The sequence below is a fragment of the Bombina bombina genome, chromosome 6 (assembly GCF_027579735.1).
Source record: "Bombina bombina isolate aBomBom1 chromosome 6, aBomBom1.pri, whole genome shotgun sequence".
Taxonomy (NCBI): domain Eukaryota; kingdom Metazoa; phylum Chordata; class Amphibia; order Anura; family Bombinatoridae; genus Bombina; species Bombina bombina.
In genome coordinates, this window is record NC_069504.1 from 166,413,613 (window position 1) to 166,441,447 (window position 27,835).

Below are 27,835 nucleotides of genomic sequence, written 5' to 3' on the forward strand. Positions count from 1 at the left end.
CAATTGTTGTTCTGTTGTGATGCATTTAAAGTTGAAAAGGGCATATTTCAATTTACCATGACAGTTTGCTTCCTTAAATATCATATTCTACTGAAGAGCTCTTTTCACCCGAATGATAGGTGAAGTGTTTGCATTGCAATAACTCGCTGTTATCTTCAAAACGTTCTTAAACCTCAGTGAAGTCACAGGGAATGTTTTGCAATAGGCTAGCAGGAGGCCAAAGTGAGATTTTTAAAATTGCAAGTGATTACGTTTTGCCCCATATGATCACTGAATTGTATTCTGCGAAGTGCAAACATATATTAGATCATAATAAAACCTTTTAAAATGACCTAATCCCCAACCCCACCTGAGCCAGTTGCCCATCCATGGAGTGTTTATTTTTCAAAACCTGTGCTATTTATAGGGACAATAAACACCAAATATTTTTTTACCATTACCCAGTTTTGCATAACCAACACAGTTATATTAATACACTTTTTACCTCTGTGATTACCTTGTATCTAAGCATCTGCAGACTTCCCTCTTATTTAATTTCTTTTTACAGACTTGCATTTTAGCCAATCAGTGCTCACTCATAAATAACTCAATACAACCCAATGTTGTCTACATGGCACACACAAACTAATGCCCTCTAGCTGTGAAAAACTGTCAAATGCATTCAGATAAGAGGTGGCTTTCAAGAGCTTAGAAATTAGCATATGAGCCTACCTAGGTTTAGCTTTTAACTAAGAATACCAAGAGAACAAAGCATGAGGATAAAAGTAAAGTTCTTTAAAATAACATGCCCTATCTGAAACATGAACGTTTAATTTGGACTTTACTGTCCCTTTAAAGAGAGATTGTACTGTAAAATTGTATCCCTTTGAATGCATTCTAAGTGATCCATTTTACCTACTGAGTATATTAAATAGTTTACAATTAGCTACTTTATCTTTATTTTGACATTTGAAATGGCTAGCTTTCCTGTCGAAACCTTGACCTACACTCAAAAGTTTAGTAATGCTGTAGTAGCAATAGAAAAGCTATGTAAAAAAACCTTGAACAAATCAAATTCCCAGTGTGTGTGTGTGTGGGGGGGGGGGGAGTTTACAACCTTTTTAAATAGTATTCCTGAATCAGCTTTAAATGTAACAATTAACTTTTATCTCCTGCTTGCCTGAGTGCACTCTCCCTTTCAGATACGGGAGTGTGCACTATTATGTTTCTGATATGGAGTGAACAGACTAGCACTGATAGATCACTCATGTATAGGGTTGCCACATTTTTGGGGGGAAAATACCAGCCAAGTTCATTAGCATACATTTGCATAAATAATTATACAACATAAATCAGGAACTAAAGCTGCTAAGACTTATTTTAAATGATTATTGTTATGCCAACAGACTTTATTTCTATGTATAATCTTTATTTCCACCTTTGACCTTAAAAATACCGGCCATTTTGGTAAAATACCGGTTGGGCGGCTACCCTACTCATGTAAGCAAGATCCTCAAACACCAAAGTAAATAGTGAATCTTCAATAATGTAGTTAGTACAGCTTCCCATCAGAGCAGCATATTCATATAGCTATCAGTCACCAGTTATATCCTGCTCAGGAACAGCTCTCGAGAACAAGATCAATTATGTATTAATTTCTTTTCTGGGGTTGAAAACAATAATTTATGATTAATGAAATGCTTCAAATAAAAAAAAATTTTTTTTTTTTTTTTACATATTCAGGTTAATGATTTGTTGTATTTTACAATTTGTAAATTAAAAATTTCTCTATACTAAATCCAAACCACAAACATTCTAATCCAAGATTTGTAACACAATAAACGCTTACCTGTAGGTAAATAAAAGTCAGTTCAATCATTTTTCAGTTGTTTATTTTAAACAAAAAGTCAAATAAACTATAGTAAAATGTTGATAACCTAAACACCATTCCAATAAAATCACAAACCTTTGTGTTAATGATTTGCAGAAAACATCACTGAAATTGATAAAGACTCTGTTACTGTGAAACATGTTAATGGGTAAGGAACAGCGATTGGCAAATCTCAATTTTAATTAAAACGCTTCATTTTTTAATAAAAAATATTTAACTTTTTTTCTTTTCTTTTAGCTATAGTAAAAGCTCTGAAACTACCTGGGACACTGAAAAAAATGTGGTAGGTTTTAAATTTTCCTTTTAAAGTCACATGAAGCTCTACAAATTGCCTAAATCAGCTGCATACTAACAGCGCTTGCTTAGAGCAGTTGACACACACATTTACAACTATCCCTAAAAGTACATGATTAAGGGAGATAATGTAAACATAATCATCACAGTTTTAGAGAAGTTTTGTAAATCATTGATAAAGTGGCAGGTTAAAATATTAATAATAAATGTATTTTGTATGTTGGCATTTATAATTTCAGTACTTATTAAGATATTTGCTGATATAAACTATGTATATGTATGTGATTTTAACCCCTTAATGACCACAGCACTTTTCCATTTTCTGTCCGTTTGGGACCAAGGCTATTTTTACATTTCTGCGGTGTTTGTGTTTAGCTGTAATTTTCCCCTTACTCATTTAATGTACCCACACATATTATATACCGTTTTTCTCGCCATTAAATGGACTTTCAAAATATACCATTATTTTCATCATATCTTATAATTTACTATAAAAAAAATTATAAAATATGAGGAAAAAATTGAAAAAAACACAGTTTTTCTAACTTTGACCCCCAAAATCTGTTATACATCTACAACCACCTAAAAAAAAACATATGCTAAATAGTTTGTAATTTTTTTCCTGAGTTTAGAAATACCCAATGTTACAAGTTATAGGGCCATAAATACAAGTAGCACTTTGCTATTTCCAAACCACTTTTTTTCAAAATTAGCGATAGTTATATTGGGATACTGATATCTTTCAGGAATCCCTGAATATCCATTGACATGTATATATATTTTTTTTAGAAGACATCCCAAAGTTTTGATCTAGGCCCATTTTGGTATATTTCATGCCACCATTTCACCGCCAAATGTGATCAAATAAAAAAAATTGTTCACTTTTTCACAATTTTTTTCACAAACTTTAGGTTTCTCACTGAAATTATATACAAAAAACTGATGCAATTATAGCATAAATGGTTGTAAATGCTTCTTTGGGATCCCTTTTGTTCATACATAGCAGACATTTATGGCTTTGGTTTTGCTTTTTACTAATTAGAAGGCTGCTAAATGCGACTGCGCATCACACGTGTATTATGCCCAGCAGTGAAGGGGTTAATTAGGGAGCATGTAGGGAGCTTCTAGGGTTAATTTTAGCTTCAGTGTAGTGTAGTAGACAACCCAAAGTATTGATCTAGGCCCATTTTGGTATATTTCATGCCACCATTTCACCGCCAAATGCAATCAATTGAAAAAAAACGCTAAATTTTTCACAATTTTAGGTTTCTCACTGAAATTATTTACAAACAGCATGTGCAATTATGGCACAAATGGTTGTAAATGCTTCTCTGGGATCCCCTTTGTTTAGAAATAGCAGACATATATGACTTTGGCATTGCTTTTTGGTAATTAGAAGGCCGCTAAGTGCTGCTGCGCATCACACGTGTATTATGGCTAGCAGTGAAGGGGTTAATTAGGTAGTTTGTAGGGAGCTTGCAGGGTTAATTTTAGCTTTAGTGTAGAGATCAGCCTCCCACCTGACACATCAGACCCCCTGATCCCTCCCAAACAGCTCCCTTCCCTCCCTCACCCCACAATTGTCCCCGCCATCTTAAGTACTGGCAGAAAGTCTGCCAGTACTAAAATAAAAGTTTTTATAAAAAAATAAAATACATTTTTTAGCATATTTACATATGCTACTTTGTAGGATCCCCCCCTTAGCCCCCAACCTCCCCGATCCCCCCCAAAACAGCTCTCTAACCCCCCTCTGCCTTATTGGGGGCCATCTTGGGTACTGGCAGCTGTCTGCCAGTACCCAGTTTGCAAGAGAAATGTTTTTTTTTTAATTGTTATGTTCTTTTTCTGTAGTGTAGCTTCCCCCCCCCCCACAGACCAATCCCCCACCCTATGACTAATGTATTTTTATATAAATAAATACTATTTTTAAAAACTTTTAATACATCATTTTTCTGTAGTGTAGTGGTTCCCACCCGCTCCCTCCCCATGCACGCGCCCGCCCCCGCCCTCCCGTGCACGCCTCCAATCACCCCCGCCCACGATCCCGCCCCCCTACACATCATCAGGGCCATCGATGGCCGCCACCCGCCTCCCGAACCGGCTCCCACCCACCAACGGATTTAGCCAGTGATGTCCGGTGCAGAGAGGGCCACAGAGTGGCTCTCTCTGCACCGGATTGCTAAAAAAGGTTATTGCAGGATGCCTCAATATCGAGGCATCACTGCAATAACCGGAAAGCAACTGGAAGCGAGCAGGATCGCTTCCAGCTGCTTTCCAGACCAAGGACGTACGCCACACGTCCTCGGTCATTAACTGTATTTTTTTTGAGGACGTGTGTCGTACGTCCTTGGTCGTTAAGGGGTTAATGCCCCTTTAAACCTGTTTTTAATAGCAATTAAAAATGTCTAATTTTAGATGTTATTCAGCTTCACAACAAGAATGTTTGCACATTAGATTAATAGGTAAAATTGACTGTCCCAGTTTACATGATAACAGAGTGTAGTAAATACTGACATCTGAATTTAGAGTTAGCTGAACTCCAGTTTTAAAAAAATATTTTAAGCACCAAATTAGTATTTGGTTATTTAAAGGGACATTCCAGTCAAAATGTAAAGGGATAGGAAAGTCAAAATTAAACTTGCATGATTCTGATAGAGCATGTAGTTTTAAGACACTTTTAAATTCACTTCTCTTTTCAAATGTGCTTTGTTCTTTTGGAATCCCTTGTTAAAAAAGAATACGCACATATCCTACACTGGTGGGAGCTGCTGCTAATTGGTGCCTGCACACATTTGTCTTTTGTGATTGGCTGACTAGATGTGCTCATCCTGCTGCCAGTAGTGCAATTTTGTTCCTTCAGCAAAGGATAACAAGAGAACAAAGCAAATTTGATAATGGAAATAAATTGGAAAGTTGTCCCTTTAAATGCAAATAGATTAATTACATATTTGAATAGAAACATATTTGCAGTATACATATTTAAGCAAAAATGCTTCTCGTAATAGTTATCACTGTTTTAGTGATAAAAATTTTCTTTGCACGTGCATGTGAAGCATAGCTAGATATTCTCAGTGCACCAGCATTTTAAATACTGCATCTGCTCAGAGCACCAGTGGGGCTTGTATCATGTCAGCAATTAAAAAATGTAGTCATTACCAGATGGTACAGGCATCTTAGGCTCTCTGAGCAAGTGCTGAGTTTAAAATGCTGGTGCACGGTGCATACTAAAATACACTATTGAAACAGCAAGAGATTGAATTAGAAGTATTTGTGCTAATAGATGCATATTACAAAAATGCTTCTATTCAAAACTGAAATGTATCTATGTGGATTCCAATTTTGGCTGGAATGTCCCTTTAAGCTAAACTAGAAAAGGGGGGTCTGTCCTTAGAAAGTAAAGCCCATCAGAATTTAGAAATTCAAAAATTCTGCGGTAAGATATATTCCACTTGTTTTTTAAGGGACCAATCACATTAGCCTTGTAGAGAAATATTAATTACAAGTGGAGAGTTAATTTATCGGGTGCCTGCAAACTGAAAAATTTGCCCTTTTACAAGTACACAATAAATAACCAGCCATTACAAGTGAGATAAGGGGCCCGATCCGATATGCAGTGTCGCCCGCAAAAGCCGGCGACGCCGTTTTTTGCGCTGTTTTGGTATCACATATACAGCGTAGCATACAAGTTACGCCCGTATATTTCACCCGTTGCCCGCAATTTTTACTCCCATAGGCTAACATGGGACCGCGTCATAAGTCGGTATCCAATATCCAGAGCAAGACCTTACATGGCGAAAATGGAGAAATCTTACTCCATTTTCACCTCACCATAAAATTCAGCCGTAGCAGGCCTGGCCCTGAGTATGGGAGCACCCGTAACTCCCTAAAATGCCTTAAAAAAAAACCTAACACCTAACGCATGCGCAATGTCTATCTACCTGTGAACCGCAATCCCCCACCGCACTAACTAATAAAGTCTATTAACCCCTAAACCGCTGCTCCCGGAGCCCACCGCCACCTACATTATATGTATTAACCCCTAAAATGCCGCTCCCAGACACCGCCGCACCTAAATAAAGTGTTTAACCCCTAAACCACTGCTCCCAGACCCCGCCGACACCTACATTAAATTTATTAACCCCTAATCTGACCCCCCTACACCGCCGCCACCTACATTAATTTTATTAACCCCTAATCTCCCGCCCCCAACATCGCCGCCACTATATTAAATCTATTAACCCCTAAACCTAAGTCTAACCCTAACACCCCCCTAAGTTAATTATTATTTAAATAAATCTAAATAATATTACTATTATTAACTACATTATTCCTATTTAAAACTAAATACTTACCTATAAAATAAACCCTAACATAGCTACAATATAATTTATAATTACATTGTAGCTATTTTAGGATTTAATTTATTTTACAGGCAACTTTGTATTTATTTTAACTAGGTACAATAGCTATTAAATAGTTAATAACTATTTAATAGCTACCTAGTTAAAATAATTACAAAATTACCTGTAAAATAAATCCTAACCTAAGTTACAAATACACCTAACACTACACTATCAATAAATAAATTAAATTAATTAACTACAATTAGCTCAAATAAAATACAATTAAATAAACTATAGTACAAAAAAACAAACACTAAATTACAGAAAAAAAATTACAAGAAGTTTAAACTAATTACACCTAATCTAAGCCCCCTAATAAAATAAAAAAGCCCCCCAAAATAATAAAATGCCCTACCCTATACTAAATTACAAATAGCTCTTAAAAGGGCTTTTTGTGAGGCATTGCCCCAAAGTAATCAGCTCTTTTACCTGTACAAAAAAGACAATACCCCCTCCAACATTACAACCCACCACCCACACACCCCTACTCTAAAACCCACCCAATCCCCCCTTAATAAAACCTAACACTACCCCATTGCAGATCACCCTACCTTGAGCCGTCTTCACCCAGCTGGGCACCAGTGGTCATCCGATCCGGGCAGAAGTCTTCATCCGATGGGGCAGAAGAGGACATCCAGACCGGCAGAAGTCTTCATCCTATCCAGGCAGAAGAGGACATCCGGACCAGAAGAAGGCTTCATCCAAGCGGTATCTTCTATCTTCTTCCATCCGACGAGGAGCGACTACATCATGAAGACATCCGGCGCGGGGCATCCTTCCAGCACGACGGACTAACGACAAATGACGGTTCCTTTAAATTACGTCATCCAAGATGGCGTCCCTCGAATTCTGATTGGCTGATAGGATTCTATCAGCCAATCGGAATTAAGGTAGGAAAAATCCGATTGGTTGATTTAATCAGTCAATCGGATTGAAGTTCAATCCGATTGACTGATTGGATCAGCCAATAGTATGCGAGGTCATTTCTATTGGCTGATCCAATCAGCCAATCGGATTGAATTTCAATCCGATTGGCTGATTAAATCAACCAATCGGATTTTTCCTACCTTAATTCCGATTGGCTGATAGAATCCTATCAGCCAATCAGAATTCGAGGGATGCCATCTTGGATGACGTCATTTAAAGGAACCGTCATTCATCTGTCGTGCTGGCAGGATGCTCCGCGCCGGATGTCTTCAAGATGGAGTCGCTCCTCGTCGGATGGAAGAAGATAGAAGATACTGCTTGGATGAAGCCTTCTGCCGGTCTGGATGTCCTCTTCTGCCCGGATAGGATGAAGACTTCTGCCGGTCCGGATGTCCTCTTCTGCCCCATCGGATGAAGACCTGCCCGGATCGGATGACCACTGGTGCCCGGCTGGGTGAAGACAGCTCAAGGTAAGTGATCTTCAATGGGGTAGTGTTAGGTTTTATTAAGGGGGATTGGGTGGGTTTTAGAGAAGGGGTGTGTGGGTGGTGGGTTGTAATGTTAGGGGGGGAATTGTCCTTTTTTTTACAGGTAAAAGAGCTGATTACTTTGGGGCAATGCCCTGCAAAAAGCCCCTTTAAGGGCTATTTGTAATTTAGTATAGGGTAGGGCATTTTATTATTTTGGGGGGCTTTTTTTATTTTATTAGGGGGCTTAGATTAAGTGTAATTAGTTTAAACTTCTTGTATTTTTTTTCTGTAATTTAGTGTTTGTTTGTTTTTTGTACTATAGTTTATTTAATTGTATTTTATTTTAGCTAATTGTAGTTAATTAATTTAATTTATTTATTGATAGTGTAGTGTTAGGTGTATTTGTAACTTAGGTTAGAATTTATTTTATAGGTAATTTTGTAATTATTTTAACTAGGTAGCTATTAAATAGTCATTAACTATTTAATTGCTATTGTACCTAGTTAAAATAAATACAAAGTTGCCTGTAAAATAAATCCTAACCTAAGTTACAAATCCTAAAATAGCTTCAATGTAATTATTAATTATATTGTAGCTATGTAAGAGTTTATTTTATAGGTAAGTATTTAGTTTTAAATAGTAATAATTTAGTTAATAATAGTAATATTATTTAGATTTATTTAAGTTAGGGGGGTGATAGGGTTAGACTTAGGTTTAGGGGTTAATACATTTAATATAGTGGCGGCGAAGTTGGGGACGGGAGATTAGGGGTTAATATATTTAATGTAGGCGGCGGTGGTGTAGGGGGTCAGATTAGGGTTAATAAATTTAATGTAGGTGGCGGCGGGGTCCGGGAGGTTAGGATTTATTTTACAGGTAATTTTGTAATTATTTTAACTAGGTAGCTATTAAATAGTTATTAACTATTTAATAGCTATTGTACCTAGTTAAAATAAATATACAGTTGCCTGTAAAATAAAAATAAATCCTAAAATAGCTACAATGTAATTATTAATTATATTGTAGCTATTTTAGGGTTTATTTTATAGGTATTTAGTTTTAAATAGGAATAATTTAGTTAATAATAGTAATATTATTAACTTTACATTTCACTCCTGTTGTGAAAAAATACTTTTAAACTTGACAGCGGCTGTCAAGATTAAAATATAAGTATTTTTTCACAACACAAGTGAAATGTAAATTTTGATGAATTAAAGTGCCCCGGTTTTTAATCACATTTTTAAAAACCGAGCACTTTAGCATCAAAATTTACATTCACTTTAATTTTCAAAATGTTCCCCAAGTGCCCCAAAATAAAGTGTAGTGTAGTTGATTAAATGAAAAATTGCATTTTTATTTTTTGATAAAATAACTGCAAGAAGCAGTTATGAGGGGTGTTACGGTACCAACTGTATACCAAGGGTTAATACCAGATGAACAATGTCCTGCATACAGAATCAGCACTTCACAACCTTGATCAGTTTCCCTGCAAACATGAGACCAAGCTCCACATTTCAGGTTTAAAACAGGATAACAACTTTATTTGAAGGCAGCACACAGATTTATACAGGTTTTTGACCCCCCCCTCAGATGGGGGTTGAAAGAATGTTGTACATTAGATAAAAGGGAGAAGCGCCCTTGACATGATACAATAGGATTATATTACTTAAACACTTCAACCACAGGACACTCTTGACTCTCCTTATCACTTAGGCGTTTCTCTCTGGGGGTGATCAAACAATAGAATGCTAAGCATTAATTAGATTGTAGCTGGAGCCAGCCACTTGTGGTTAGAAAATAAAGTTAACACTTTCAGTCCTGACCGAAGGGTCTGTCACATAGCTCCCCCCTTGTGGAACACTCCGGCAGACCCGGCTTGACCCTTTGGCGGGTCAACTTGGGGATGACCGGACTGGGTGGTGGTAGGCATATCAGTTTGCCGGGACAATCCATCAGCATTCCCGTTTAGCTTACCGGGCCGGTAGCTGATGGTGAAGTTATAGGGCTGGAGGGCTAAACTCCACCTCAGCAATCTACCATTGTCTCCTGAGACCCGGTTGAGCCAGACTAAGGGATTGTGGTCCGTTATGAGGGAAAATTCCTGTCCATATAGATAAGGGTTCAACTTTTTCAGTGCCCAGACCAGGGCTAAACATTCTTTCTCCACTGCCGCATAGCTTACTTCCCGAGGTAATAACTTTCTGCTTAGGTATGCGACAGGATGCTCTCCTCCATCCTCCCCGACTTGACTCAGTACAGCCCCCAGTCCATACATGGAAGCATCTGTATGAATGAGAAAACGTTTGTTGGGAACTGGGGCAGCCAAGACAGGGGCATTCACAAGGGCCTGCTTCAGTGCCTGAAACGCGGCTTCACAAGCTGGAGACCACAGGACCTGTTTGGGGAGGTTCTTTTTAGTCAGGTCAGTCAGGGGCTTGGCGATAGTACTGTAGTCGGGGACAAAACGTCGGTAATACCCGGCCGTCCCCAGGAAGGCTAGTACTTGGGTCTTAGTGATAGGTGTGGGCCAGTTAGCCACAGCCTCTACCTTGGCTGGCTCCGGTCTCTGGCTCCCACACCCCACTCGGTGCCCCAAGTACTGTACTTCAGCCATACCTAGATGGCACTTGTCCGGTTTCAAGGTCAGGCCAGCGGCCCGAATCTTGTCCAGTACCAGCCCTACATGGGTAAGGTGTTCTTCCCAGGACCCACTGTAAACCGCAATGTCGTCCAGGTATGCACAAGCAAATTCCTGGAAGCCATCAAGGAGTCTATCCACCATACGCTGGAAGGTAGCCGGAGCATTCTTCATCCCAAAGGGCATGACCTTAAACTGGTACAGGCCGAATGGGGTGACGAAGGCCGACTTGGGGATAGCATCCTCGGCCAGGGGAATCTGCCAATAGCCTTTACACAGGTCTATGGTTGTCAGATAGCGCCCCCTAGCAATACGGTCTAGTAATTCGTCTACCCGGGGCATCGGGTAGGCGTCAGTGGTGGTCCTCTCGTTGAGCCGCCTGTAGTCCACACAGAACCGGGTGGTTCCATCCTTCTTAGGTACCAGGACTACAGGGGAAGCCCAAGGACTATCGGAGGGCTCGATCACTCCCAGCCGGGCCATCTCCTGTATCTCCTTCCGCATTCCTTCTCGGACTGCTTCGGGTATACGGTAGGGAGGCTGTCGCAGGGGATTCTGTCCGGGAGTCTCTACTTTATGTACAGCTAGGGTAGTGTAGCCGGGCTCTTGGGAGAACGTCGCCTGCTTCTCCCACAGGAGCTGTCTTGCCTGTACCCTCTCGGTAGGGTTCAACCGGTCCCCTAGCTGCACAAGACTAGTGAGGTCAGTCTGGGGGTCCTTCTCTAATAAGTCGGGTAGGGGTAAGTTCTCTGGGTCATCTGCAGCAGGGGCACATACTGCGGCTACGTCCTCTGGCCTCTCCTGATACTCCTTCAGCATGTTCACATGAAAGGATCGCTGGATCCTCTCATCTGCACAGCTGGCTATAACATAGGTAGTATCACACACCCGGGATAACACTTTATACGGGCCCTGCCAAGATGCTTGCATCTTGTTGGCCTTCACAGGCTTGAGCACCAAAACCTTCTGTCCAACCTGGAAGACCCGCTGCCGGGCACCTTGATCGTACCACCCCTTCTGTCTTTCCTGGGCCACCTGGAGATTCCCTCTTACCATCAGAGACAGTTTCTCCATGCGGTCCCGGAGTTCCAGAACATATGGCACGATGGGGGTTCCCTCCTGCTCTATCTCTCCCTCCCAGTGTCCTCTAATGAGGTCCAGAGGGCCGCGGACTCTTCTCCCATAGAGTAACTCAAAGGGAGAGAACCCAGTGGACTCCTGGGGCACCTCCCTGTACGCAAATAGCAGATGAGGCAGGAATCGTTCCCAGTCTCTGCAAGTGTCCGTGAAGGTCCTCAGCATCTGCTTGAGGGTGCCATTAAAGCGCTCGCAGAGACCGTTAGTCTGGGGGTGATAAGGCGAACTGAGCAACGGTTTAATGCCGCACACCTTCCACAGCTGCTGGGTGAGCACCGCGGTAAACTGGGTCCCCTGATCAGAGAGAATCTCCTTAGGGAACCCGACCCTAGTAAAAACCTTAACTAGGGCATCAGCGACTGTCTCTGCCTCTATATTCGACAGTGCTACTGCCTCTGGGTAACGAGTGGCATAGTCCACCACAGTGAGAATATACTTCTTACCTGATGGACTAGCACTGGCAAGGGGACCCACAATGTCAACGGCTATGCGGGAAAAGGGTTCCCCAATGACAGGCATAGACATAAGCCTAGCTTTGGGGTGGTCCCCCCGCTTACCCACCCGTTGACAGGTGTCACAAGTACTACAATATACCCGCACATCTCGGTTAAAATTGGGCCAGAAGAAATTCTGGGTGATCCTATGAGCGGTGCGGCGGGACCCTAGATGTCCAGCTAACGGTACATCGTGCCCAATCCGCAGAATCTCTTGCCGGTATTTTGCAGGCACTACCAGCTGCCGATTTGGCGGAAGGGCAGTACTTTTCTGGGCAGGTTTGGGGATTCTATATAGCCTATCCCCCATCCACTCATAACGTTCCCCATCTACTCCCTCTTCTCCAGTGTCTGCCCTAGCCCTGTACTTCTGAAGGGTCGGATCCTCCCGGGTTTCCCTCCCGTACGTCTCTGGGGTATCCCAAATCAAGGGGGTCTGGTCTAGGGTATAAGTCGGGGAAGAGAGTCTTACCTGGGTCTCAGCAGCAGGTGGGTCGGTCTCGGTGGCACGGGCCTGGGCACGGGTAGTCACCGGGTTAACATCAACGGGACCCATGGGAGCGTAGGCCGAAACAAGGGGGGCCAAGTCATTTCCAAGGAGAACATCAGCTGGTAAATCCCTCATGACCCCCACATTCACATGTCTAGCGCCCACTCCCCAATCCAAATGTACCCGGGCAACAGGTAGGCGGAACACAGTGCCCCCTGCCACCCTCACAGCCACAGTGTCTCCAGTGTGCTGGTTCTCGGACACCAAGTTCTTTTGGAGCAAGGTCATGGTAGCACCAGTATCCCGTAGACCACTGACCTCCTTCCCATTTACTTTAACCAGTTGCCGGTGCTGTTGCCGGTTATCCCGATGGACAGCTTGTACGGGGTCTGCTTCATGTAGGATGCCCCAACACTCTTGATCCTCTACGCAGTGGGCAGCGGGCTGAGGGTTACGTGGGATTCCGGCGGCGGGTCTCCTCCAGGACTGTGCTTGGTTGGCCGTGTTGAGGGGACACTCCGACCTTTTGTGTCCGATTTGCTTACATCCAAAGCACCGGATAGGCTGGGAGTAATCCCGTGAGGTGAACCGGGCTGTCTGAGGGTAGTTCGTGACTGGAGGCTGTGTGGCATAGCGGTGCACCGGGGGTTGGTAAATGGCAGCTGCTGGGGTGGCCGGGGGGCTGTACTCCACTTTAGCAGGGGGCTTAGTGGTAGCAGTGTCCAGTTTGCGGGCATCCGTATACTCATCTGCCAAGCGAGCAGCTTCATGCAGGGTGGAGGGTTTACGGTCCCGAACCCACTCCCTAACTCCTGCTGATAACTTGTCAAAGCAATGTTCCAACAGGAATAGCTGCAGCACCTCTTCCCCAGACACGGCTTGGCACCCCGCCATCCAGTGCGATGCTGTGCGGTGCACCTTACATGCCCACTCAACGTAGGAATCGCCAGCCAATTTAACAGTGTCTCTGAACCGCCTCCGGTATGCCTCCGGTGTAACCGCATACCTGGAGAGCAGAGCCTCTTTCACAGTATTATAATCCCCAACTTCCTCATCTGGAATGGCCCGAAAAGCCTCACTGGCCCGGCCGGATAATTTTCCGGATAATATCGTGACCCAGTCCTCTGCGGGTACCTGGTGTAGTGCACATTGTCTCTCAAAATCCGCAAGGTACCCATCAATCTCTCCTTCTGTTTCCAGAAAGTTTTTAAAAGCGGTAAAATGCACTTTTCTCTTTTCCACTGGGGTTGCGGTGACTTGGACTGCTGCAGCGCCGCTTTGGCGAAGTAGGTTGGCCTCCACAGCTGCTATGACCCGGTCGATAATTTCCGCAGATGGGTTGGGGCCATAGTGTGCCAGTCTTATTTTGACCGCCCGGTCAAAGCTTGCTTCTTCGGGGGTTCTGTCTGACATGCTGGGCTCATTGGTTCCTTCGTGCCCTGATACTCCGTCCATCTCGGACAGTCTTGCAATAATCTCCCTCTTCCTGAGGTTACTGGTTTGTTGGCCCCGTTGCTCTAGCAGGTCTTTAAGGGTAGCTCTTTTTAGCCTTTCATACGGTGTTCCCATTCGGTCTGGATCCGTAGTTGCTCCTTTGGGCGATAAGGATTCTCCCGTCGCTTGCCACCAATGTTACGGTACCAACTGTATACCAAGGGTTAATACCAGATGAACAATGTCCTGCATACAGAATCAGCACTTCACAACCTTGATCAGTTTCCCTGCAAACATGAGACCAAGCTCCACATTTCAGGTTTAAAACAGGATAACAACTTTATTTGAAGGCAGCACACAGATTTATACAGGTTTTTGACCCCCCCCTCAGATGGGGGTTGAAAGAATGTTGTACATTAGATAAAAGGGAGAAGCGCCCTTGACATGATACAATAGGATTATATTACTTAAACACTTCAACCACAGGACACTCTTGACTCTCCTTATCACTTAGGCGTTTCTCTCTGGGGGTGATCAAACAATAGAATGCTAAGCATTAATTAGATTGTAGCTGGAGCCAGCCACTTGTGGTTAGAAAATAAAGTTAACACTTTCAGTCCTGACCGAAGGGTCTGTCACAAGGGGTTAAAGTTGGCAGGTGTGGGATGCCTTTACATAGCAGTCTAAGGGAAACTGTGTGTTCTCTATAAATATATATGTATATGCACATATAAATATAAATATATATATGTATACATATATATATGTATACCCCCTTCGCTGTGCTACGTTCGATGCTTCCATTGGAGCCTATTGAAGAGTGCTTTCGTGAGTGCAATGCTTCTGTGCAATGCGAACACCAGGTCGCATTCACATTGCATCTAACTTGTTATACCAGCAAATATTTGCGTGCAATGGTATTTCTAAGAAGAGTGCAAATATCGCCCTTGCAAAAGCAATATTTTGTGCTCCACTAGTAATCTAGCCCTTAATGTTTATGGCAATTTTGTTTTTGTTTAGACCTAGTATAACTAGTTCAATGGATTTGTGCAAAAGTACAAACATAGTAATGTACCTTGTTCTAGAACTTAATAGGATGCCTAGCATGTTTTTCATTTTGCATTATTTCTTTATAAAGACCAGGGTAGTTTTTAGGTGGGGCGAACACGGCAACTGTCCGGGTACCAGACGCACTTAAAACTTAAAGCATGCCTATCACCTTTATTGAGTTGTTGAGTAGGTATCTATGTTAAAAGGAAATATATAAAAGGGGATAGTACTCTATGAATTGCAGTTCAAAAAAAGATATTAACCCCATAACCATTTCACTTTAATTCAACAGCTGCCGGCATTATAACAATCCTAAAATGTGTGGATGTGCTGTGTCTGTGGGTGTCTCTATGGGTGCTTCAGAATGAGAGAAGAAAAGTTCGATATTTGAATTTAGGGGTGGCAGATTTTAAAATTTTGCACTGGGAGTCAGAGTCACTAAAAGGTGCCCTGATTTAGACTACTGACCTTGACTTTAGCTATAATACAAAAACTTTTTTTTTGTTTGTTTTTTAATAACTTTTATGTTTTAAACTTTCCATTTCCAATGTATGTTTACATTTGTTGCAATACTGTTGTCTTTTCTCTCAATACATACGTTTTGTTACTTTCAAAAGGAAGTACATGTCTTATTAACTAATAACAAAGTCCAAATCCACTCCTTAAAGGCCAGGCATATGCTAATGTTATGTCATAATTGGTTTAAGCCCTTCCCTGTCAGATTTTATGTCTGAGATCCAGTGCTGATAACAGACAAATGTTTAAAGGGATACATTACTTAGTCAAATAGCAGCCGAAGGAACACCATTTCAGATAGCAATGATAAAAATAAAGAAATATCCCTAGAGTTTCATTGGCAAATCCCCCTTTAGTACCCTCTAAAGGGATTGTGATTCTCTCACACACAGTCCAATATATAACAAATATAAAAATTGAAAAAGCTATAGAATGGCGCTCGTTCAAATGAGTCTTTGGAAGTTAGACTTCATAAAAGTTATTATACATATATGTAAATGCATTAATTATTTTAATAAAAAGTAATCACAGTGCATCACAAACATATCACAGTATATCACAAACATCCATATAGTTGTGGCCACAACTTATCTGTAATCTGTAATGAATATGTCCTTATCAACTCAGTCCTGGTATATTTAAAAGATTATATAAATGCTGTAGCAGTGTGGCTTTGGTGGCAATACAACGATTGGTGATTTTAGCAATTGTAATCCATAGTAGCAAACTTTCTGCCTCACACAATTAAGTGCCCTCCGTAATATAAGGTTATATAGCCTTACCGGACTTGTGGTGAGTATATGTCCCTCTATGGTGGGTATCCCTAGAGGTCAAATCCATGGAGAACTTCCACTAGAGTCGATGTCTTAGCGTTCCTCCTCATCATTAGAAAATTTAAAAAGTGAGTTGAATCCCTTATTTGTGAGGGTAATGATAATACACATTTCTGCAGAAAATTATCTACGTATTGTGACAAATTTGATGTAAATGAGTTTATACCCAATATTATTATTGTAAGTGTTTTGTGAATTTTTGGGAAATAGTAGAAAATTGGTGTTTATGGGTGAAATTTTTTTACAAATTTAAATTCTTTTTCACTATCTTCTCTTTCCTTGCAAATATAAGTAATTTATCCAGGTTCACTATTTGTTTTTTTATAGGGTTTGTTCTCAATTTTTTGTATGTGTAGGCCTCAATTAATAGGCGATAAGCTTAATTAACATATGGCTAGATTACGAGTTTTGCGTTATGAGCGGCTCAGTACTAACTTGCAAGTTATTGTCACTGCTCACCTCCCTATAGCTCTGCTATTACAGGTTTGCAACAACCCAGCGTTAGCAGGCAATATGTGAGCATAGAGCCAAATTAAGCTCCATACCGCACTCCATTACCAGCACTGCTTTGAGCTGGTTTTACGTGCTTGTACACTATTTCCCAATAGACATAAATGGGGAGAGCCGGCTAAAAAAAGCCTAACACCTAACATAAACCCTGAGTCTAAACACCCCTAATCTGCCGCCGCCACCAACATTACACTTATTAACCCTTAATCTGCCACCCCGACACCGCCACCAAATACATTATACTTATTAACCCTTAATCTGCCGCCCCCAATGTCACCACCGCCACCCACCTACACTTATTAACCCCTAATCTGCCTCCCCCAATGTCGCCGCCATCTACATTACACTTATTAACCTCTAATCTTCCGCCCCCGACCTCACTGCCACCTACATTACACTTATTAACCCCTAATCTGCCGGCCCCAATGTCGCCGCCACCTACATTACACTTATTAACCCCTAATATGCCGCCCCTAATATTGCCGCCACCTACTACATTTATTAACCCCTAATCTTCCGCCCCCACGTCGCCGCAACTATACTAAAGTTATTAACCCCTAACCCTAAGTCTAACCCTAACTTTAACACCCACTAACTTTAATGTATTTAAAATAAATCTAAATAAAACCTACTATTAATACAAACACTAAATTACACAAAATAAAAAAGAAACGATCAAATATTTAAATTACACCAAATCTAATAGCCCTATCAAAATAACCCCCCCAAAAAAAAAAAAAAAAACCCTAGCCTAAACTAAACTACCAATAGCCCTTAAAAGGGCCTTTTGCGGGGCATTGCCCCAAAGAAATCAGCTCTTTTATCTGTAAAAAAAAATACAAATAACCCTCTAACAGTAAAACCCACCACCCACACAACCAAACCCCCCAAATAAAATCCGAACTAAAAAACCTAAGCTCCCCAGTGCCCTGAAAAGGGCATTTGTATGGGCATTACCCTTAAAAGGGCATTTAGCTCTTTTTCCGCCCAAACCCAAGCTAAAAATAAAACCCACCCAATAAACCCTTAAAAAAGCACTAACCCATGAAGACCCACTTACACTTTTTGAAGACCCGACATCCATCCTCAACGAAGCGGCAGAAGTCCTCAGCGAAGCCGGCAGAAGTCTTCATCCAATCGGGCTGAAGTCTTCATCCAAGCCGGCAGAAGTCTTCATCCAGGCGGCATCTTCTATCTTCATCCATCCGGCGCGGATTGGCTCCATCTTCAAGACATTCGGCATGGAGCATCCTCTTCTGACGACAGCTCTTCTCAAATGAAGGTTCCTTTAAGTGATGTCATCCAAGATGGCGTCCCTTGAATTCCGATTGGCTGATAGAATTCTATCAGCCAATCGGAATTAAAGGTGAAAAAATCCTATTGGCTGATGCAATTAGCCAATAGGATTGAGCCTGCATTCTATTAGCTGTTCCAATCAGCTAATCGGCATTCAAGGGATGTCATCTTGGATGACATCACTTAAAGGAACCTTCATTCGAAAAGAGCCTTCGTCAGAAGAGGATGCTCTGCGCCGGATGTCTTGAAGATGGAGCCGCCAGATGAATGAAGATAGAAGATGCCGTCTGGATTAAGACTTCTGCCGGCTCGGATGAAGACTTCGGCCCGCTTGGATGAAGACTTCTGCCCGCTTGGATGAAGAGTTCTGCCGGCTTCGCTGAGGACTTCTGCCTCTTCATTAAGGATGGTTGTCGGGTCTTCAAAAACTGTAAGTGGATCTTCATGGTTTAGTGTTAGTTTTTTTTAAGGGTTTATTGGGTGGGTTTTATTTTTATCTTAGGGTTTGGGTGGAAAAAGAGCAAATGCCCTTTTAAGGGCAATGCCCATACAAATGCCCTTTTCAGGGCAATGGGGAGCTTAGGTTTTTAGATAGGATTTTATTTGGGGGGTTTGGTTGTGTGAGTGATGGGTTTTACTTTTGGGCGTTGCTTGTATTTTTTTACAGGTAAAAGAGCTGAATTTTTTGGGGTAATGCCCCGCAAAAGGCCCTTTTAAGTGCTATTGGCAGTTTAGTTTTGGCTAGGGTTTTTTTATTTTGGGGGCTTTTTTATTTTGAGAGGGCTATTCGATTAGATGTGATTAGTTTTTAAATATTTGATAATTTCTTTTTTAATTTTGTGTTTGTTTTTGTAATTTAGTTAATTGTATTTAATCAATGTAATTGATTTTATTGTAGTGTAAGGTTAGGTGTCAGTGTAACTCAAGTTAGGTTTTATTTTACAGGTAAATTTGTATTTATTTTAGCTAGGTAGCTAGTAAATAGTAATAACTATTTACTAACTAGTCTACCTAGTTAAAATAAATACAGATTTAGCTGTGAAATAAAAATAAACCCTAAGATAGATACAATGTAACTAATAGTTATATTGTAGCTAGCTTAGGGCTTATTTTATAGGTAAGTATTTAGCTTTATATAGTAATTATTTAGTTATTAATAGTAGGTTTTATTTAGATTTATTTTAATTACATTAAAGTTAGTGGGTGTTAGGGCTAGGGTTAGACTTAGGGTTAGAGGTTAATAACTTTAGTATAGTGGCGGCGACGTTGGGGGCGGAAAATTAGGGGTTAATAAATATAGGTAGGTGGCAGCGATGTTAGGGGCGGCAGATTAGGGGTTAATAAGTGTAATGTAGGTGGTGGTGATATTGGGGGCGGCATATTAGGGGTTAATAAGTGTAGGTAGGTGGTGGCGATGTTAGGGACGGCAGATTAGGGGTTAATAAGTGTAATGTTGGTGGCGTCGACATTGGTCAGCAGATTAGGGGTTAATAAGTGTAATGTAGGTGGCGGCGAGATTTGGGGTGGCAGATTAGGGGTTAATAAGTATAATGTAGGTGTTGGCGGTGTTGGAGGCGGCAGATTAGAGGTTAATATATTTATTATAGTGGCGGGGATGTCCGGAGCGGCAGATTAGGGGTTAATAATTTAATTTTAGTGTTTGCGATGTGGGAGGGCCTCAGTTTTGGGGTTAACAGGTAGTTTATGGGTGTTAGTGTACTTTTTAGCACTTTAGTTATGAGTTTTATATTACGGCGTTGTAGCATAAAACCCATAACTACTGACTTTCAGTTTACAGTATGGATCTTGACGGTATAGGCTGTACCACTCACTTTTTGGCCTCCCAGGCAAACTCGTAATACCGGAGCAAAGGAAGTCCCATTTAAAAAGAACTTTTGGAAAGCTGCGGTAGTTACGTTGTGGCCAAAAAAGTGTGCAGTGCAGCTAAACCTGCAAGACTCATAATACCAGCGGTAGTGAAAAAGAGCCTTAATGCTACTTTTTCACTCATAACGCAAAACTCGTAATCTAGACAATTATCATTATAATATGACTATTTTTATTATTATGTCAGGGTTATTTTTCAATTCTTTTAATGTTACATAGTAACATAGTAACATAGTAGATGAGGTTGAAAAAAGACTGAAGTCCATCAAGTTCAACCTACAGTACAAATATAATATACTTAAAAAAAAAGGTCCAGTTAAACTTAAATTAATCCCACTAAAAGGAGACCCATTTAATACAAGAATCATATCCATGAATTTTGTTTCTAGCCAGAAATGTATCCAAACTATTTTTAAATGTATCTTTGGTATTGGCATTCACTTCCTCCTTTGATAATGAGTTCCACAATTGTATTGCTCTTAAAGTGAAAAAATGTTAGTTTTTCTTTTTTTGTTAAATTGAATGATGGCATTTTTTTGAGTGTACATTTATGTAAATCCTCTTTAACTGAATTTTTCAAATAGGCCTAAGTATGCGCCTTTATCTTGTGAGGGGAGATTTTGGTTTCAGATCGGTGTGATTATAAAAATCACCTTTTGTTGAGAGATATTTAGGGGTCGTTCTATAAGATTTTTCATATAGTGTCATTTTAAAGTGAGGTTCCTGACAAATTGAATAACATAAATCATCATCTCAAATTTATTTAGCCTGCAAGTGGGTGTGAATGATAACTCCTTGCTTAAAATATTTTCTTGTTCTTTATTTATTTCAACCTTACTTAAATTAAATATCCCTCCTGTATTTCTTACTGAGTTTTTTAACTAATTTTCTTGTTTCCTTGTCTTTCTCCCCCTTCCTCTCTTTCCTTTAACCTTCTTTTGCCTTTTCTTTGTCATGATTTTCTTTGGGTGTTCTATTTGTTCTTTCCATGACGTATCTACTCTTTTTGAACTCTTCCCTAAGAAATATGGATTAGAATTGATATTCTCTCTAGTGTCTTTTAGCGCTATGTATCTATTTGTTAATGTGATATCTTCTGAGTGATTTCAATGACTAGTTTGTGATTTATGCCAGTTTCTACTTGGTGTCTGTTGGGTGTTTCTATTTATTTTATACTAGTCGATAAGCCTGCCCAGGGCAGACTAATTATTTTTTAAAGTACAGATGTAGAAACAACGTATTTTATAACTCTTCTTTTATATAAAAATTTAAGCTACAGTTGTAGCAATACCATAATTTTAATGGACTACTATGTTAAATATATCAAAAATATTTTCTATATAATAAACTACAGATATAGCCACACTCTAATTAGACAAACCACTGTCTTAAACACAAAGTTTCTTCTCTTTAAATTATATCTACTTTAAGTATATTTCTTTATATACATAACACCTAAACCGCAAAACCCCTACATCGGCAATAAACCTATTTACCCTATTAACCCCTAAACCGCAAAACCCCTACATCGCAATAAACCTATTTAACGTATTAACCCTTTAAACCGCCAAAATCCACAATGCAAATAACTATTTAAATAACTAAGTACAGTACACTAACCTTACACCCACTAACCTAACACCCCCCTAACCTAACAACCCCTAACCTAACACCCCATTAAATAAACCCATATTACCTAAACTAATACATTCAAAAGTTACAAAAAAAAGTTTACAAAAAATAAAAAAGCTAACATTACAGAAAATAAAAAAATCAAATTACCAAATTTATCAAAATTAAACCTGATCCCTATGAAAATAAAAAAGACCCCTGAAAATAAAAACCACCCTACTCTAAGAATAAACTACCAGTAGCCCTTAAAAGGGCTTTTTGCAGGGCATTGACCCAAGATAATCAGCCATTTTCAAGAAAATACACAAAGCCCCCCTAACAGTTAACCCCCCCACTCAGCAAACCCCCCCAAATAAAATAACCTAACACTAAAAAACCTAAACTACCCATTGCCCTGAAAGGGCATTTGTTTGGGCATTGCCCTAAAAAGGGCATTTAGCTCTTTTTCTGCCCATCCCTAATCTAAATAAAACAAATCCCCCCAAAAAACCCTTAAAAAATCCTAAATCTATCCCCCAGGTTGGTACTCACGGTTCCTGAAGTTCGGCGGAGAAGGTCCTGTTCCAGGTGGTGAAGTCTTCATCAAAGCGCAACCTCTCCTTCTTCCAGGAACATCCTGTGCGGAGCGGAGCTGAAGACTGAAGACCGCGGAGCTGAAGACCGGCGACCCTGGAACTGAAGACCGGCAACCGCAGAGCAATGGAGCGTGGAGGATCCTCTTTGTATGATCTCCGCCGTACACTGAATAGTGAATTCAAGGTATGTGATTAAAGATGGCATCCCTTGAATTCCTATTGGCTGATTTGATTCTTCTAATTCAAATCAGCCAATAGGATGAAAGCTACTCAAATCCTATTGGCTATTTAAATTAGCCAATAGCAAGAGAGCAAGTGAAATTCTATTGGCTGATTTGAATAGCCAATAAAATTTCACTTGCTCTCATCCTATTGGCTAATTTAAAAAGCCAATAGGATTTGAGTAGCTTTCATCCTATTGATTGAATTCACTATTCAGTGTACGGTGGAGATCGTACAAAGAGGATCCTCCACGCTCCATGGCGCCGCGGTCGCCAGTCTTCAGTTCCAGAGTCGCCGGTTTTCAGCTCCGCTGTCTTGAGCTCCGCTCCCAGCAGGATGTTCCTGGAAAAAGACTTTACCGCCTGGAACAGGACCTTCTCCGCCAGACTTTAGGAACCGTGAGTACCAACCTGGGTGTTAGACTTAGGATTTTTTAAGGTTTTTTGGGGGGATTTGTTTATTTAAATTAGGGATGGGCAGAAAAAGAGCTAAATACCCTTTTAAGGGCAATGCCCAAACAAATGCCCTTTTCAGGGCAATGGGTAGTTTAGGTTTTTTAGTGTTAGGTTATTTTATTTGAGGGGGTTTGGTGGGTGGGGGGGTTTACTGTTAGGGGGAGCTTTGTGTATTTTCTTGAAAAAGAGCTGATTATCTTGGGGCAATGCCCTGCAAAAAGCCCTTTTAAGGGCTACTGGTAGTTTATTCTTAGAGTAGGGGTGTTTTTATTTTGGGGGGGTCTTTTTTATTTTCATAGGGATTAGGTTTAATTTTATTAAATTTGGTAATTTTATTTTTTTATTTTCTGTAATCTTAGCCTTTTTTATTTTTTGTAAAAATTTTTATTTTTTTATTTTTTGTAACTTTAGAATATATTAGTTTAGGTAATTTGAGTTTATTTAATAGGGTGTTAGGTTAGGGGTTGTTACGTTAGGGGGTATTAGGTTTTGCGGTTTAGGGGTTAATAGGGTAAATAGGTTTATTGCGATGTAGGGATTTTGCGGTTTAGGGGTTAATAAGTTAAATAGGTTTATTGCGATGTAGAGGTTTTGCGGCTTTATGGGTTAATAGGGTAAATAGGTTTATTGCGATGTGGGGGTTTTGCAGTTTAGGGGTTAATAGGGTAAATAGGTTTATTGCGATGTGGGGGTTTTGCGGTTTAGGGGTTAATAGGGTAAATAGATTTATTGCGATGTGGGGGTTTTGCAGTTTAGGAGTTAATACTTTGTGTAGGATTTTTTGTTTTGTTATATTTCGTGCGGGCAGTGTTTTTTTTTTTAATACTTGATGCGGGCGGTTAGTTTTTAAAAAAAATACTTTAATGTGGGTGATTAGGTGTTGCTTTTGTAATGCTCCATTTGCCTTCGCTGCATCCCGGTGAATTCCGAAAATGGCAGAGTGGTGAAAGAATAAAAATGGCAGAGTGGTGAAAGAATCCACCAAAGGTGGATTCTTTCAACACCCTGCCATTTTCGGAATTCACCTGGATGCAACTTCGCTGCATCCAGGTGAATTATTTTATCCTTGCACTGCCAACATTCCATTGAGGATGCAAGCGCAACTGCCAACGGCGACGGACATTAAAAACGCAATTATAGTATAGATGGTGTATTGTAATATTCTTTTTTTTCTGTTATCTCTGTATATATATCATTTAAATTAGAGTTTGTTTCGACATATTGTGAGAATTTCCTATCATCCCATCTGTTGCTATAAGGGTGGGTTATCCTATAGGTGTTAATGGTACCCTTTAGCTGTCTCCCTTTTCCAGTGTGGGTTTCAAGAATTATCTCTATTTCTCCATTCTAATATATGATGTATATCCTCTTTTTCTCTATTTATATTTTTATTATTTTCCTTTTTAAAGAATTTTATTTTTGTGTTATTTCTCTTATTTAGCATTTTTTTGTTCCTCATTATTACCTCCTACCTTCCTCATTGGCTCTCCTAAACCTGAATTATCATTATTGGAATAATCTTGTTCATCTCTATTGAATTTTTTCCATTTGCCCTCAATTACTTCTTTTTTAATAGCAGTAATATTATTGATGACACACTTTTATCTATCTTTAAACTGTGTGTCTTCTGTTATATTGGTTAGTTTCTCTTTGTATTCATCTATTATTTTCTCTACAGAATTTAATGATCTTGTCCTAGCTTTTACAATCACTTTCATAAGATTAGGGACCACTTCCCTATATATGTATTTTTGTATGAAAGTTAGCTCAGCTTTATATTTTAGTTCCTTTATTAGGTTTTCCTCTAAATTACCCATGTTGTCTGATAAATCAAAGTTGACATCTGATACAGAGGTAGGATGTAGGTCCATGCTCTCAAAATATGGTTTCTAACATAAAAAATATCCATCTTGGAATAAAGTAAAAAAGTATTTATGTCTACGATATCTAACATATTTGTGAGAGAATGATTAAGATAAGAGTACGGAAAAATCCCTAGACTTTCATAGGCAAATGCCCTTTAGCACACTCTAAAGGGATTCTCTTACACACGGTCCAATATATATAACAAATATACAAATTGAAAAAGGTATAGAGTGGCGCTTGTTCAAATGAGCCAAGGGAAGTTAGACTTCATAAAAATTATTAGACATACAGGGAGTGCAGAATTATTAGGCAAGTTGTATTTTTGAGGATTAATTTTATTATTGAACAACAACCATGTTCTCAATGAACCCAAAAAACTCATTAATATCAAAGCTGAATAGTTTTGGAAGTAGTTTTTAGTTTGTTTTTAGTTATAGCTATTTTAGGGGGATATCTGTGTGTGCAGGTGACTATTACTGTGCATAATTATTAGGCAACTTAACAAAAAACAAATATATACCCATTTCAATTATTTATTTTTACCAGTGAAACCAATATAACATCTCAACATTCACAAATATACATTTCTGACATTCAAAAACAAAACAAAAACAAATCAGTGACCAATATAGCCACCTTTCTTTGCAAGGACACTCAAAAGCCTGCCATCCATGGATTCTGTCAGTGTTTTGATCTGTTCACCATCAACATTGCGTGCAGCAGCAACCACAGCCTCCCAGACACTGTTCAGAGAGGTGTACTGTTTTCCCTCCTTGTAAATCTCACATTTGATGATGGACCACAGGTTCTCAATGGGGTTCAGATCAGGTGAACAAGGAGGCCATGTCATTAGATTTTCTTCTTTTATACCCTTTCTTGCCAGCCACGCTGTGGAGTACTTGGACGCGTGTGATGGAGCATTGTCCTGCATGAAAATCATGTTTTTCTTGAAGGATGCAGACTTCTTCCTGTACCACTGCTTGAAGAAGGTGTCTTCCAGAAACTGGCAGTAGGACTGGGAGTTGAGCTTGACTCCATCCTCAACCCAAAAAGGCCCCACAAGCTCAACTTTGATGATACCAGCCCAAACCAGTACTCCACCTCCACCTTGCTGGCGTCTGAGTCGGACTGGAGCTCTCTGCCCTTTACCAATCCAGCCACGGGCCCATCCATCAAGACTCACTCTCATTTCATCAGTCCATAAAACCTTAGAAAAATCAGTCTTGAGATATTTCTTGGCCCAGTCTTGATGTTTCAGCTTGTGTGTCTTGTTCAGTGGTGGTCGTCTTTCAGCCTTTCTTACCTTGGCCATGTCTCTGAGTATTGCACACCTTGTGCTTTTGGGCACTCCAGTGATGTTGCAGCTCTGAAATATGGCCAAACTGGTGGCAAGTGGCATCTTGGCAGCTGCACGCTTGACTTTTCTCAGTTCATGGGCAGTTATTTTGCGCCTTGGTTTTTCCACACGCTTCTTGCGACCCTGTTGACTATTTTGAATGAAACGCTTGATTGTTCGATGATCACGCTTCAGAAGCTTTGCAATTTTAAGAGTGCTACATCCCTCTGCAAGATATCTCACTATTTTTTACTTTTCTGAGCCTGTCAAGTCCTTCTTTTGACCCATTTTGAAAAAGGAAAGGAAGTTGCCTAATAATTATGCACACCTGATATAGGGTGTTGATGTCATTAGACCACACCCCTTCTCATTACAGAGATGCACATCACCTAATATGCTTAATTGGTAGTAGGCTTTCGAGCCTATACAGCTTGGAGTAAGACAACATGCATAAAGAGGATGATGTGGTCAAAATACTCATTTGCCTAATAATTCTGCACTCCCTGTATGTGTAAATGCATAAATGAATTTAATAACATGCAATCACAGTACATCACAAACATATTACAGTATATCACAAACATCCATATAGTTGTGGCCACAACGTATCTGTAACAGAAAATGAATATGCGCATAAAAACTCAGTGCTGGTACATTTAAAAGATGATATGAATGCTGTAGCAGTGTGGCTTTGGTGGCAATACAACGGTTAGTGATTTTAGCTATTGTAATCCATAGTAGCAAACGTTCTGCCTCACACAATTAAGTGCCCTCCATAATATAAGGATATATAGTCTTACCGGACTAGTGGTGAGTATATGTCCCTCTATGGTGGGTATCCCTAGAGGTAGAATCTGTGGAGATCTTCCACTAGAGTCGGTGTCTTAGCATTCCTCCTCACCATTAGCGGTTACTCAGCATGTGCAGTCACGTGTTTTTCTTGGACCAATCAGAGAGCCAGTAGATTTTTCAAAGGTTATTTTGTATCCAAGCCGTATTCAATGTTGCTCGATAATATCGCAAAAGTTCATCTCCACAGCACAGTGAATTGCGACATTTTTGGCTCACAAGCCCTTAATCATGCAACCCGGTTGTGAGTCCGAAACATCACAATTCACTTACTTGTCTGTATGCTTTATTAAAAGTTTTCTGCATATACAGAGCTGTGGACGTGAACTTTTTGCTAGATTACCTTGGGACCTTTGCCGTAGCCCCCTCTCCAGCGTGCACTACCCAGGAGGGTTACTTCAGATGCTGAGCTATGTTTGTTATATCCTCTGCTCGATAATATTGAGTAGTTTGCTTCTTCCTTATTTGAGATCAATAACCCTGCTTTGAAGATAGCAGCACTTCACATTTATATCAGTCACTATCTTTGCGTTTTGGCATTTGAAAATGCCTTTATCAAGATGACTGAATTATGCCTTAATCTGGGTATTTATACCTTTTTCATTAAAGTGATAATGTTCCTTTAAAATTGATTACATATGTAATCCATTA

The 27,835-nt window shown here is 40.1% G+C and overlaps 1 protein-coding gene across 2 annotated transcripts in view; it reads left to right on the forward strand.

Annotated features, from left to right (window-relative positions):
• SLC13A1 (solute carrier family 13 member 1) overlaps window positions 1-27,835 on the forward strand; it is a 258,307-nt gene that overhangs the window by 94,492 nt on the left and 135,980 nt on the right. For both annotated transcript variants that reach the window (XM_053716667.1, XM_053716666.1), the window contains 2 exons: window positions 1,967-2,018; window positions 2,108-2,153. In XM_053716667.1, the coding sequence (XP_053572642.1) occupies window positions 1,967-2,018; window positions 2,108-2,153 (98 nt within the window). The remainder of the gene's footprint in view (window positions 1-1,966; window positions 2,019-2,107; window positions 2,154-27,835) is intronic.